Below are 14,371 nucleotides of genomic sequence, written 5' to 3' on the forward strand. Positions count from 1 at the left end.
TTCCTTAGTCTGTCTCTGACTTCAACAATCTATCTAAGGTTTAAACAGGACAATCCTTCAAAAGGCTGAGTAATGATGCTATTTGCTTATGATAAGTTCATTTGTTTTAGCTTCAATAATATGTTTAGGGGGTTCAAAGTCATTTCTCACCAGAAAAAGTATTTTTAGTTACACTTCACAGTGAATATTTGAAGCTTAGTTTTAAATAGTTAACTCAACATTACTTAACATTTCAAGTAATAGAAAAAATTATATTAATATGTTTATACATGTTAAGATAAACAAACAAGAATATATTTGGTGCAAAAAAATGTCCACCACCAGAAAAAACACTTTTACCAGGTTATAAAACATTTTCTTTCATAAAATAATACCATTGTTTATATTTTAACCAACTTTTGCAGTTAGTTTTTTTGCTGCTGAATTTTAAACATAAAAAAGCAACTAAAAATGGATATAAAAATGCTGAAGACTTGGGTATTCTGGTTTATTGAAGGCACATCCGTTTAAAAATCAAACATATCAGCTGTGCTTCATGTACATTCATCGTCACAAAGGTTTGTCATGGACTAGATTGATTTATTTGACTCATTAGCTTGGCTTCAATACATTTGGACAAAATTTCTTCCATAAGGCAGCAGTGTTAATACCTCCTCTAATGACGAAATCACTTGAACATGTGACATTAACCTTGAAAAGCACCCTTGTTTTAGTAATAAATCATAAATTACATTTCATAAATAGACAAAACAGAAAAAAACTTTCCACTAATTACAATGCATCACATTTCACAGCACTAAATTAGCCAAAAAGACTCCAGGATAGAGGTTCCAGTGTATCTAAACTGTTGTGGCTTCTAATCTCAAATGTTTACATGGTATAAAAACACATTAGAGGAAGACCCTTCTCTCATATATATGTCCACAGAATATGAGCTACAGCGTATGCTGAGAAAGCATGGGCTGGTAACCGTTTCCAGGAAATAACAAGGTTTTAAAAACTTCAAAAGCACAGAAAGGAAAAACCAAAACATTTTGCCACAGATGAAGTGTACGGGAGAGAGTAGTTTTCTGTGTACTTCCCATGACTGCAGCTGCACACTGCTGGTCAGCTGGGTGAAAGGAGGCTACAATACATAATTTTGGCTCTTTGCATAACTGTTCAAAAAAAAAAAGTTATAAGGGAAGAACTGCTGTAATAGTTGCCTAGCTACCATCTTCAGCTTGTTTAATTAAGCAGCGTTATCAGGGAGTTATTCATTATGTCTTTGTGAAAATCAACATGGCAAAACAGGAGTGTCAAAAAAACCACTAAATTATCTCAATAAATTAGAATACAAATAACTTCATTTCAGTAATTCTATATGAAACACGAATCTCATTCACTATACAGTTTCATTACACATAGAAAAAAAACATGCTTCAAGCATTTAGTTCTGATTCTTTTAACGATAATGGATTACTGCTTTTAAAACCAAAATCAACTCTCTCTCAAGACATTTTTATTATTTCTTAATACCAATTACAACAAATAGTAGAGTACTTATGGCTGTTGAGTTGACAGTGGTTAAGCAGGAAGTCATCAACACCATCCACAAGGAGGGTTACCATAATAAAAGCTGCCTGTTCATAACCGTACTGCATCCTGGGAGAAAATGAGTGGAAGGAAAAAAGGAAACAAGAAGCCGGAAAACTTGCAGAAAAACAGAGAATTCAAGGATTTTGGGGGGAAATCCCAAGGCGGTCGAGATTAAAAGCCGCCACTTTCAGATAAATCCAGAACATGAGATACAACTGTCCCTTCCTCTGAGTTGGGCTATGCTTGAACCAGAGAAACCCTCCAAAAATGCCTTAGCAGGGCTAAAGAGAAGAGAGGAATGTAGAGGTATTTGTTTAAGAATTCTAGGTTTTTGTTAGGTCGGTTTATTCATCTCAATTACAGAAAAAAGTCTGAATACATTAATACGGGCTGGAAGGTGGATAATTATCTTTTTTCAAGCATAAACATAAATATTTTGAAAATCTTTGCGAACGGCAAGGCCTTCCTGGTTTCATTAAACCATCTGGTAAAAATAACTTAGAAAATATGATGATCATGTGGGGACTAACTGCACTGCTGCTATACCAACTATGCCCGAAGCGGCCATTTTAATCAATTTATTTAGGATTTATTTATTGGTTGACCTTTTGTTGTCCATTTAATCTTTATACTAACATCCGAATCCCATTCATTCATACACTAGAAGACAAATATAGTTTTCATTTTTTTAATTCATTAACTAGAACTATTTTTCAGATATTCTAATTTCTCTGCAAATGATATAGATGATTATTACGACTGCAATGATCAATGTGTTATTTAGCAGCAGTAACAGTAGTTAGTTCATGTTATACATGTTTCTGTTAAAAGTTTGTGGGGAAATATTTCTGAGGTTATCCTACTGTGGGAATGTCTTGCCAGCCCATTTCAAACATAGTTAAAACTGATTTAGAGCGGACAGTGGTGGAACCCTCCTCTTCAGTAAACTGCAACTTGAAATTAAATTTTAGCAGAAGTTAGAAGAAGAAAATGATACAATTCTTTAGATTTTGAAACCACTGAGGATTAAAAGAAAGGCCTGGTAGTTCTATTATCTTCACTTTTCTTCTTTAAAAGACATTCTATTGACTCTGAACCAGATGTCTTTTTTTTATTTCAGGTCCTTCCAAATCCTTCATGCAAGCCACCAGGAAGTCACGACACTTGCTCGTGTATTGCTCGGGAAAATCACGAAAATGACAGACGTGGGCGCTGGAGGTAAAATCACAGCTGTGCACCGGGACGCCCTTCTTTGTCACGGTCTCCATAAACAGCTCAACGTCTCTGTGTCTGATCACCTGATCCGCTGTGGAGTACAGGAGGAGGTGAGGCCAGGTGGGTGGCCTGTCTCCCACTGCGTCATAGTGGTTTTTGTGGATGAACTTTGTCACTGGGTACAGAACGATTCGCAGGAGGAAAACGCTCACTGCAAAAAGCGCCAGGAGGATGTACTTCAGAAAAGGGCTTATTTTGGGCCCCAGGGTAGCTGTGAGAGCACGCAAGGCGCCTTGGACGTTCCCGCTCCCCGGGGCACTGTCCACTACAGCTCCAACCACACGAAGGGAGCTGAACTGTTTGTCACTGTGCAGCAGCTCCACGATGTATCGGTAGAGCATGAAGCCGCCGTTACTGAAGATGTGGAAGAAGACGGGGCTGTTCTCCACTTCGTAGTCGTAGAGGATCTCCAACAGTTTCAGGGCAGTGCTGCTCAGCTCCTTGTAGCCAAACGTCTCAGAAATGAAGACGGTCTTCAGGGGAGCTGTGTAGCGGATGGTAACGCACCCCTGAAACACGATGGAAGAAAAAACAAGTATAAAGTTGTTTCACAAGAATTTCAAAGCCATTAACCAGAGATTTATGCCAAATCTAACTGAAAACTGTGTTTCACCAACATAGCAAAAAACCATGCAGTCAGTATCAGTAACATTGGTGTTTACACCAAAAGGATAAGGTGAAAATATCCCATCATTCAGCATGGTAGGCAGTTCAAATTGGCCCTTCAAGCTGCATCTAAAACCTCTACACTGGCAATAAACTAAGTTGACAGAAGAAGAATGCAGCATTTCTGTAATTTTGACTGCCCTAATATGCACAGACAACGAGAAAAAAGACAGATAAACAGTTTGACTCATTTAAAATTCAGATAAAATTCACAGACTCAGGTTGGATGATCCAGAATCAGCCAAAGCTCACCAAGATGATCATTTTTAAAGTGCCGTAAAGCAGGCTGGACTGTTGTGACATTAACGTCCCAAATACAATTATTTTTCTATCAGTGTGGTTTTTAAAGGCGTTTTGTATTGATGGAGATCTTGCAGTGGAAACCCAAACTTCCCTCATTCATTTGTTAGAGGATTATTTATTTTTGTATTATTGTACATTTTCTTCTAAGAAAAGTAAACCTCTGTTTAAATAATCTATCTGAGGTGGGGTTTTTTTTTTTTTTGTATCGTGGCACTGACCTTATCATTGTAAATAGAGCTGTATTTAGAGAGGTGTTTGTCCTTGCAGCCAGCCCATCCCAGCAGGATCACAACCGGCTCCTTTGTCCCCTGCCAATGCCTCTCTGAAAACGACACCCAAACAACAACAGTGCTTTAACACAGAAACTGTGAGCTGCTATAGCAACGACCACACAAAAGCAGCGCTCGTGCCCGACAGAGATGCAGTTCGGGTTACAGACAGTAAAGTGTGTGTCTGTACGATGAAACTGCTCTCACCTGATGTGCCAGCATCTGGAAACACAATATTATAGTCAATATCATCCGCAGCCATTTCTAAAAGCTATACCCCGGCGGCTAACGGTCACTCATTTAGGCGAAGTAAGCGATGAAAAACAAGCTAATAGGTATAAAATTATTCAGTTTCTAATGAATAAAGATACAAACACATTCACGGCGAGAACAGGCGGTGTTACAACACAATCCTTCCTACCGACAGGAATACGGCTTCTTCTTCTTGTCCTCAGAGAGCAGAGTAGAAACCAGTCTTTGATGTATCGCCCCCTACTGGACGACTGTAGGCTGCGCGCAGGCTTTTTCTTCACTTTTCGATCCTTTGAGCCCAATTTTCATCTGAAATGTTACGCTTACAAGCAGTGAGTACAGTTGCCGTGTAAGATTAAACTACATTACATTTTCTTTATTTAATTCTCTCAGAGGATTATCACGTTTATGCAATAGAAGCAAAAAAAAAGTTTCTCGAGCTTTTAGACAAAATGAGACAACCATACATAATCGATCATAGGCTTTTAATTTCCATCAGAAATGAGATTACAAAGTTAGGTAACCAGGGATACAAAAGTTATTTCAACTGTAATGTCAACTATTCAAATCAGAATTTTGAATATATCTTTTGACGAGACCATGTTCTGTCTAAAATAGTTGGGGGTTTTTTGGAGCGAGAATTAAAGAAAATATGATCTTAACAGCCATCACATAACGGCACACTTTGATCTAATTTGCCTGCTTAAAGACAAGGGTAATGGATGAAAAAATGTCAATTGTATTCACCATTTACATAAATTGATTATATAACTGAACCTGGCTCAATTTGGGTTAGGTCAATAACAGTCTCCAAGAAACAGCTGCTCAAATAAAAATAGAACTATTAAATGATCTTATGTAAGATAAAATGACAGACATGATGTTAAAAAAAAAAAAAACTATTACAACTTCCTCCCCCAAACCATCTCCATCTTCTGAATGTGAGCCTTAGAAGATTTGGAAAAGGTGCTTTTCACCACGTTGAGAGGAGCAGCTTTGCCACTGAGATAGATCTTATTGATACATGCGGGGAGCCAGGACGGCTCCGACTCCATCTCGACTCTTCCCACCCCAGCTTCCTCGTTCTTGCTGAGGATGTGCGAGTAGGCAAAGATATACCCTGTCATAAAGGCATCAAACCCTGCTCGATGTGATCCTGCATCTGCCTTCTTCTGAGCATTAGACTCTACTGAATGGTCCCCAGTAACCTCAGAGCAGTCTCTGCTTTTTGTTTTATCTTTGCTCATTCTGCCTTCATCGTTTTCGATTTTCTTATTCTCCCCTTCGTCTGTTTGATGAGAGTTTCCATCAGGGTCTATTTGAGGGACTCCGTCAGAGCAGGATTTCTCATCTGCCTCCTGTTGGTCACTTCCTCCTTCTTCCTTATCAACTTCCATGTTGGGTATTTTATTCTGTGGGGCACCATCAAAGATGGAGCCGTCCTCTGCTGTACCTAAACCTTTTTTCTCTCTCTGCCTCTTCCGCTTTTTCTTTTTGTCTTCTTTGCATTTCTCATCCTGCAGGATGATCAGGTCTGTGTCATGGGAAAACGAACACTTGGTGCCATTTGGACACCAGCCGAAAGCCTGTCGGGAGGAAAGAAAAAACAAAGCAGAAGGATGGGGCAGTTATTCAACCTATAGGGAACGACCCAGTGAACATACAAGCTGATGAGATTTGAGGATTGTTTTATTTAATTATGGAAAAAGATGAACATTTAGGTAAAGGAATGAAAGATATGAATTATTAAGAACTAAAAGATAAAATCAAACGATTTAAAGACCTATTTTTTTTAACCGACTCATGAACACAAGTGGAAAAAATTACTTAAAAATTGCACATGAATGCAATAATATATTGTGTTTTGAAAAAGGATGAACACCCCTACACATTTAAATACTGTTGTGATACAAACTCATATTTGGTTAATTTTGTTTTACTGGGATTCTGAGTATCTCCTTACCATTCTGCTAATCTACAAACTGAAGCGTTATGCTCAATAATTTACAGATTAGACTGGGAGCATTTTAACTGGTTTCATCAAAGATTCTCAACTGGAATTTGTCAGAACTTTAAAGGTATAGTGGAGAATGTTCTTTTTCCGGGTGGATCATCCAAATAAGTGGTCCTCCTAATTGTCAATCATTCTGGTGATATATCTCTCAGCGCATTCAGTCGTATATGTGTGGTGAGATACGGTTTCAGACAGTCAGTGAAGCTTGCCTTTGTCACCATGGTTCTTTGGAAAACGGCTGAGGGTTGTAAGAGAAAACGTGTTTACAAAGTGTATGAGAAGAAGAGAAAGATCTCAGAAGAGAGAAACAAGACCAGAGTATTTTTGGGAGATTCTTTCATGCAATGGCGTACACCGAAAGCACAGGCCGGGCTTGCGTCTGATGCCTTGGTGGCGAAGTTTTTACACGACAGGTAACGTTTGGCAAGCTATTTGGAGAGATCCATTTCACATCACTGCTAATAAAACGAGGAGAAATGGTATCATGCATGCTCTCGCACATGTTTCATAGGTGTCCTCTCGAGAGCAGGTACAGGGTTGTGCGATTGCATTTTTCTTTTTTTAAAGTGGAGAGGGCGGGTCTTTTCAAAAATTTGTGAAAATCCTCCACTATACCTTTAATCGCTCCACTCCAACATATGAAGATGCTCAGATCTAGCTGATTCCTTCATACATTGCTTGTTTGTTTTATCCTGCTCAGAGGTGAACCACTGGCTCAGTCTTGAGTTTTTTGGGTTTTTTTATGGCCTCTAACTTGTTTTCCTACAGAATTACAGTTTCAATAAGTCAGTTCTTATTGAAGAAAAGCAACCCCACAGCATGACTCTGCTAACACCATGTTCTACAATTTGTGCAGTGTTCCAATTTCACAACACGCATTGTTTTACTGCCATCTGGTTCCATCTGACCAGAAAAACTTCCTTTTTATGTTTGCATGGCTTTGAATAGGCCCTTCTAATAATAATAATACAACTCGAGTTTATTTCTTTTAACAGCAAGTTGTTCCAGTGATTTTCATTTAGGGGTGAATGTGGCTGATCTGGCTTTATTAAAGCCATGCATCATTTTCCTACCTTTTCACCATTACATTTATGTAATCGTATAAAATTCCAATATAATAGTTAGAAACTTGTAAGGATTTGTGTAAGCGGGCCTGTTCCGATGTTAGAAGTTGGACAAAGTAAGCCTAAAACATTTTCTAAGATGGCTGAAAGTCAGTTAAACTTACTGAAAAGCGCTGACAGATGTCCGTCTGTCCCTCTATGGAAGCTACAGCCGGACACTCTCTGTAGTCGATGTATGTGGACAGGTGACCCGCATACTGACAAAATTCTAAATGCATATGAGGTCCAGGCGAACCTGAAGTGATGCCGCGGCTGTTTTCCAGTTTACTGACAATATAAGAGAAAAGAAAATATAGTTATAACAGAATAGCAATGTTCTTCGGGTCAACTTTTAACTTTATCTTTAACACAGATATGATCATAGTAGTATTCTGCAAAGAAGATCTGCAAAGTAGTTTTTATTGAGAGCAGACTTGATGCTTAGACCTATGTCCAATCGTTTCAAATCCACAAACTGCCCAACAAATAGAAAAATTAAAAAACTTAAGCTGAAACATGACATAACCTTGGGCTTACCACTTCTTATAAGCATACTCCAGATAGGACGAAGTCAGCCGGAGCTCAAATTCGGTCACATATTTGGTGTCGTAAATGCCAGCAGGAAACATCTCAGACAGGTCGGCTGTGAAGGTGACCAGCCGCTCAGGGAGGTGAGCATAAAAACTCTTAAAAAAAAAAAAAAAACATTTCAAGAAAAAATAACAATCCTGTTTTGACAAACTGTAAGGATGTGAGATGACCAAAAGCTAAATTCACAACGATGATGGGCAAGTTTATAAAATCCCCACAGAGAGTAAATTAGGGTAAATTAGGCTCCGATCAGGATTTATACCACAGATCCCGATCACAGCCAATCAGTTTTTGATTAAGGTAAAGTAAATTCCACTAAACTAAACTGTGATCTGGCAAAACTGAATCATAAAGTCATCTAATTTAGACAAAAAACACAAAAAAAAGGCTACACACTGCATCAAGTATTCAGTCAAATGGACGTATGAAAACCCTGCTAAAAGGTTTGCTTTAAAAGAAAACATTTATACATATAGAACTGTTTTTATACACATCCCTAAACTTCTGATAACAAATAATGTCAAGAAATAAATAAACATTTAAAGCTAAATGCAGCTTGCATCTAAAATAAACAATCATAAGTTACTAAATCTAAACTGCCTGAGATTCTGGCTGATTGTTTAGTGGATGTTTAAACTGTTGTTCTGGTTCCTGCACCGTGTCAGAGAGTGAATGAGGGGTTAAAACCTTCCTACTGGCTTTGAACGTCTTTGGGGTTTTTTGGACACACCACCTGAGTGTTTGTACCTGGTAAAGGAAGGCCATGTCGATGAGGCCGTTGTGAAGCACCAGGGGCTTCCTGGCGCGCAGCAGCTCAGTAAACAAAGTTCTGATGTGGACCCCATGGTCATCCGCATTGCCCTAACAGACAAAAAATGACACAACAGAAGCTTTACAGGAAATTGATCTACATCTGATAGGACGTGGCGATCTAGAAGCTGCTGATTAGAGCCAAACTGCAGTTCGGTTAAGGAAAGATACAGCAGCGTGCCGGCATCGTCACCTTATTGTTGCCCTTGCAGTATGGGATTCCATTGCTGTATTGCTTGTTGAAGTCAAATCCGTGCTGAACCAGGAACTGGACTGACTGGGGCTCTATTATGTACTCCTCTGAACACAGCAAGGTGAGGTTGTACACCTGGACCAGGTACGAGTCTGCAGGCTGGCAGAGAAAAACAATTAACCCCACAGCTGGAAATTTTTATCTGTAGCAGAAATCTGATGGAGTCACAGAGCAAACTGGTGGCAACAGTCCTACTGGGGTTCTTATGCTAATACAGATTTATGTTTGTGAGTCTCATAAATCTCTTTGATCTTTAATTTGATCTTTATTTTTTTGGTAACAAGCATAAAATGAGTTTAGGTGTAAGATGGAGAAAAAAATGACAAAAACGTTTATTTATTTATTTTTTATTTTCTAATAAAAATATCATTTATGAAAAAAATCACCTGTTAGATTTTTTTACACCTGTTAGACTGTATTAGTAAAAAAAAATTAAAATAATAAATTTGTCATTTTGATTTGTGGTAGTAACCTGATAGAAATGGAACAGGTTCAAGGCTCAATGCTGCTATTGTAAAGCCCAGTGGACAGTTTAAGCTTCTGCATGATCACATAATATTTCAGCGGTACCTTTTGGTCCAACTTTTTGTAACAAGCAATTCCCAAGGACAGGATGGAGCGCGAGCGAGCAGCGTGACATATTGCTTTGTATCTATCCTCTATAGATCTAGAACAAATTGTCAGAAATCAGAGAAATAATCTGTTAAGGAAACATCTGTATGGCTTTTAATTTTGGGATTGTCATGTGTAGAGTATAATATTCATACTCACTCAGCCAGCAGAGACTTTCTGTTTCCCAGACCACTCAGTTCCTGCAGATGCACAAGTTATTTCCCACATTGAGACACAAATGAGGAGCAAGCAAACACAAACCAGAGATCAGAACATCCCCTACCGTGTCAAGCGCAATGAAAGATGAAGATTGGATGGCGACTACCAACGCTGGCCAGAGCTCCTTAAAATTATTATTTTGGACATCAATTACAGGAACTGTGATCGAAGATGACATGCTTGCACTAAATTATGTAGATGGCACGTCCTCCGCAAAGTAACATGGAGGTTCTGTTGATACAAGAAGCTAATTCACAAATTGTTTAGTTTTAAATGATCAATCCTATGTGATCTGTAGTTAAATAACTTCTGTCATACACGTTTTCGCCGGGGTTCTGTTCAGGAGTCCTGAGCTAGCATCATCTCAGCCGTAAACATATCAGCATGTTTCCCTGGCTTTTGATAGAAAAAAAGTCTTAGTGGTTGAAATAAAGCGCCTGACTGCAAATGTCAATATAAATGCACAATTCTAAAAGAAAACATCCGGGAATTTAGTAAAAAAAAAGCTCGCTTCAAAATATATTGTATCAGATTTGCATTCCATATTAATTCTGTATATATTTTTATTTTTAATAAAAAAAAATTAGTACGGCATTTTCTATGGCCCGCGCTAAAACAACGTCACGGGAGTTATATGTCGAGGGACCGGTCGCCATTTTGGCTCAAACAAACTCCTCAAGATTTCACCCAAAATAAAGTGTTTTAAAAATGTCTTACGAGACATTTGTGCTAACGGTTCGTCGGGTTTAATCATTTTTACAAGTCATAATTTACTCTAAAAGTATCTTTGTGTTGTTTTAACCTCCTAAAAGCAGCGGACCAGAAATCATGGTTTAAAGAAACCCAAGCTGAGCCAAGTCACCGCTTACAACGTTTGGTTTGTTTTGTTTGGGTTTTTCCACTGTATGTAATGGGAGGCTGCTCGGCTCCAAACTGTTCCAATTCTACCAGCATAGGCAAACAGCTGTTCAGGTTCCCTAAAGACCCAGTGCGGAAAAAGAAATGGGTGGTGAACTGCCGACGTGACTTCGAGCCCACTCCCCATTCTAGACTCTGCCAGGTAATATCCAGTTTTACAGCTTCTAAAGTTCCTGGAATTCAATTATTCATAAAGCTCTAAAATAACAAAATAAATGCTTCTAAAATAGCTTTTGATATTCATTTTTATGTTTTTTTTTTGTTTTTTTTTATTGTTTTTCTATAAGGACCACTTTGAGGAAAGCCAGTTTGAAGAAATTGCCAGATCTCCAGCTGGTGGTAAAAAACTGAAGCCCAATGCCATTCCCACTCTGTTCAATGTGGGGGACCCTCCTTTCCCTGCTATCACCTCCCCATATATCTTGCTACCCCTGAAACCTGAGCCAGGTATTTCTCTCACTGAACTGTGTTTAAGATGAAACATTTCTGAACTATATGAAATATGCTGGATTACAGAACTTCTGATTTACTGGAAGGTTTTCTTGTCTTGTAGTGGAAAAGGATCTAAACTTTGGGGATCATGGCTATGCCAGACGCAACCCCCTGTCTGGACTTGAAGAGGAGGATGGAGAACGAGCATCTGAAGACCATCACCCCTGCATGCAGTGTCAGCTTCTTAAGAAAAAGCTGGAGCAGGAGATGCAACACACTGCAAGACTACAAAGGGAGGTAATATGGCTGTTTTTTAATGCTGTCTTTTTGTTGATTTATATTAATGATTGATAAATAACGTAACTTTCTGCTATCTTTCACAGGCAGAAGAAATGAAGAAGCGTCTGTATCGGCTGGATCGGATAGAGAAGGGTCTGCAGAACTTTCTGTACGAAGATCAGGTCCGAGCCCTGTCCCTCACAAAGCGCTCCCGTCGAGCTGTCTGGTCACCAGAGACGATCATGAAAGCCCGAAAGATTCGCTGCGCTGTTGGAACCAAAGGCTACGAGTACCTTAGAGAGATCGGCTACCCTCTACCCTCATATAGGACTTTGTGCAACCGCTTGGAGACTAAGATCATGGTCACAACTGACATGAGCTGCGAGGAGCTGGCGGAGCTGAGCCTGGGGCTCATGGCCACATGTAACAGCCCTACAGAAGGAGTTGGGGATAATGATGAAGAAGAACTGATGGGAGTTTTGTCTTGATCCTAGTCATCAGCTTTTATTTCGAATGGATATTTCCTGATTCTGAGTTTAAACTGTACCTGAAGCATAAAAATGTCAAGACACTGGTTTTAAACATTGCCCAGCGCACATGATGTTTGATCAGCCAAGATTGATACTCTGGTCATTCTTGCTGTTATGCTGGCATGTTGAGGTAGCCTGAACGAGTGAGGAGCACTATGTAGCTTGTTAAATGCACTATGTAGATTTGAGTGATTTGTAAAAGAACATTTGCACCTCGCCTGGATAAATCGCTGCTTGTTTTGAAGGTCAATTGTCACACTTCCGAGTTTTTCATTGGCTCTGTTTTATATAAGGAATAAAACATTACATTTAGCCTGACTGGATATAATGTAAGTAGATAAACATGCTGCAGATCCCGGGTAACATAAGTTCTAATGACTGTTTCCTGGCAGCATACTAAAAACATTGAAATCATTTAATTGATCTGACATTTCTGCACATTTTGTCGATTTTGGTTTCATATAGTTCTGTGCAAGGATTTGTGTAAATGTTAAACTATTAAAAACAACAAATAAAGTAAATTTAACCCAGTTTAAAACATTCTAATCCATAACAAAATAAAATGTCCTTTAGTTTACAGGAATATATGTGTCAGACTAAATTTGATTTAAGCATCTAATCTTTTGTAAAATGCTTGAACTAAATCAAAAGTTTGAGCTAAAATGCCTCCTGACTTGTTTTTGATTTTTCTTTCATTTTGTCTGTCTTCAACTAATTTTCCTATGTTTAGATCTTTAAAAGGACATTAAATTGCTTAAACTGGCATTTAACCATTAGATCTAAAGTCCCATTTCTGTTGCTGAAAAAGTCTAATCATCTAAGAGTTAAAGATGGGTTATTCATCAATAAAATCAGTTGAATTTAGAATCCCAATTTGGAAAATTGGGGTTTTTGCAAACTAATACACCCCTTTAGCTTCCATAAATGACCTCAGTATCATTTTTTGTTATTAGATGTGTGTGAATAGCTGTGTGATACAACTTGCTGCAGACATTTAGTCTTTTGTATTTTTGTGAAACATGATTCTTTTTTAAAGCATGTTTCACAGCTTGAATTTTGTTGTCCTTTAAATTAAGGTCGCCTCCCAGAGAGGATGAAATCAAAACCTTTTTTTGACAATAATATATGGCATTCTTATTTCGGAAGTTAATTTGGGGAAAAAAAATCATAATTTTTGCAGGAAAAAATCAGAGATTAGATTTTCAAGCCATGTTGCCCAGCCCTGCTGAGAGTTAATTTTTGTGCTTTCAAATACATTTTTAAATGAATGAATAAAATTATTCATTTAGAAAACTACTAGATATATATGTATTACGATATTGTATTACCATAGTAATACATTGAACAGGTTTATAATCTTACTTATTTTATGTATGAAGCTAATAATTTTATACCATAACTGTTTTCTGTTGCATTAGTAATAATGTTTTATTAAATCAAACAATGCATAGAACTAGGGCTGAAACAATTATTCTGATTAATCGTGATTAATCGATTATTTAAATAATGAACAACTAAGTTAGTAATCGCTTAATCATTAAATGGAGTATAGAGACCTTTAAACATATGTTTAACTGACAGAGGAACCCACTTAGAGCATTAACTATATAAACATTTTCCATTTAAGATAAAAATAAAAAAAACAAATTTTTTCTTCTATAAATATGCTCTATCCTGAACTCCTCGAGTAGAAAAGTTTTTATTTCCCCTGGTTTAAATTTGTAAAAAAAAAATCATCTCTAAGGAACCTTTTGCTGTCCGATTATTAATTGATTAATCAAAAAAATCAACAGATTAATTGATTTGCTAAATAATCTTTAGTTGTAGCCCTACATAGAAAATTACATAGTGTGTACAAAGTAAAAGATTGTTTGCATCAAAGCTGAGGAGAATAGTTTGCATGAAATAAGACTTAGTCTATAATTTTTAATATTTAGTGGCCTGACAGGTAAAGCTCCAGCAGAAATGCAGACGTTCATCTAGCTTAGCCCTGGTCATGTTTGCATTGCCAGCATTCTTCTTCTATGAACGGACCTAAACTTTGACACACTGTTGTACCATCTTTTGGATGAAGCACTTGTTTTTACCCAACATGGACTTTGAGCTATTATTGTGACAGATTATATACTTACCCTGCAGGTAGGGGGATGACACAATAATTTCATTTTACCATAAAGTTTGACAAGAGTTATAAGTAGTTGTTAGTTGTACTGCTCAGTAACAAAAGTTTAAACATCTGCTTTTAGAGATGCTTTTGTGATCACCTG

At 37.8% G+C, this 14,371-nt stretch overlaps 3 protein-coding genes across 3 annotated transcripts; 1 reads left to right on the top strand and 2 right to left on the bottom strand.

Moving 5' to 3' along the window:
• Positions 1 to 472: 472 nt before the first annotated feature.
• On the bottom strand, positions 473 to 4,545 carry tmem53 (transmembrane protein 53). The gene is made up of 3 exons (XM_038300551.1): positions 4,299 to 4,545; positions 4,041 to 4,144; positions 473 to 3,362 (listed from the first exon to the last, which is right to left on the bottom strand). The coding sequence occupies exons 1-3, from the start codon at positions 4,351 to 4,353 to the stop codon at positions 2,661 to 2,663; spliced, it is 861 nt and encodes a 286-aa protein (XP_038156479.1). The 5' UTR covers positions 4,354 to 4,545; the 3' UTR covers positions 473 to 2,660.
• Positions 4,546 to 4,968: 423 nt separating this feature from the next.
• toe1 (target of EGR1, exonuclease) lies at positions 4,969 to 10,356 on the bottom strand. The gene is made up of 8 exons (XM_038300504.1): positions 10,010 to 10,356; positions 9,886 to 9,926; positions 9,685 to 9,781; positions 9,055 to 9,213; positions 8,799 to 8,912; positions 7,998 to 8,146; positions 7,586 to 7,748; positions 4,969 to 5,929 (listed from the first exon to the last, which is right to left on the bottom strand). Exons 1-8 carry the CDS (start codon positions 10,121 to 10,123, stop codon positions 5,246 to 5,248), a joined length of 1,521 nt encoding a protein of 506 aa, XP_038156432.1. The 5' UTR covers positions 10,124 to 10,356; the 3' UTR covers positions 4,969 to 5,245.
• A 223-nt stretch (positions 10,357 to 10,579) lies between these two features.
• si:ch73-382f3.1 (uncharacterized protein LOC100151273 homolog) lies at positions 10,580 to 12,687 on the top strand. Its single transcript, XM_038300505.1, has 4 exons — positions 10,580 to 11,005; positions 11,151 to 11,310; positions 11,417 to 11,592; positions 11,679 to 12,687. Exons 1-4 carry the CDS (start codon positions 10,856 to 10,858, stop codon positions 12,060 to 12,062), a joined length of 870 nt encoding a protein of 289 aa, XP_038156433.1. The 5' UTR covers positions 10,580 to 10,855; the 3' UTR covers positions 12,063 to 12,687.
• The last annotated feature ends 1,684 nt before the right edge of the window (positions 12,688 to 14,371 follow it).

This window comes from Cyprinodon tularosa, unplaced genomic scaffold, assembly GCF_016077235.1.
Source record: "Cyprinodon tularosa strain WSP-4 unplaced genomic scaffold, ASM1607723v1 ctg45, whole genome shotgun sequence".
Taxonomy (NCBI): Eukaryota; Metazoa; Chordata; class Actinopteri; order Cyprinodontiformes; family Cyprinodontidae; genus Cyprinodon; species Cyprinodon tularosa.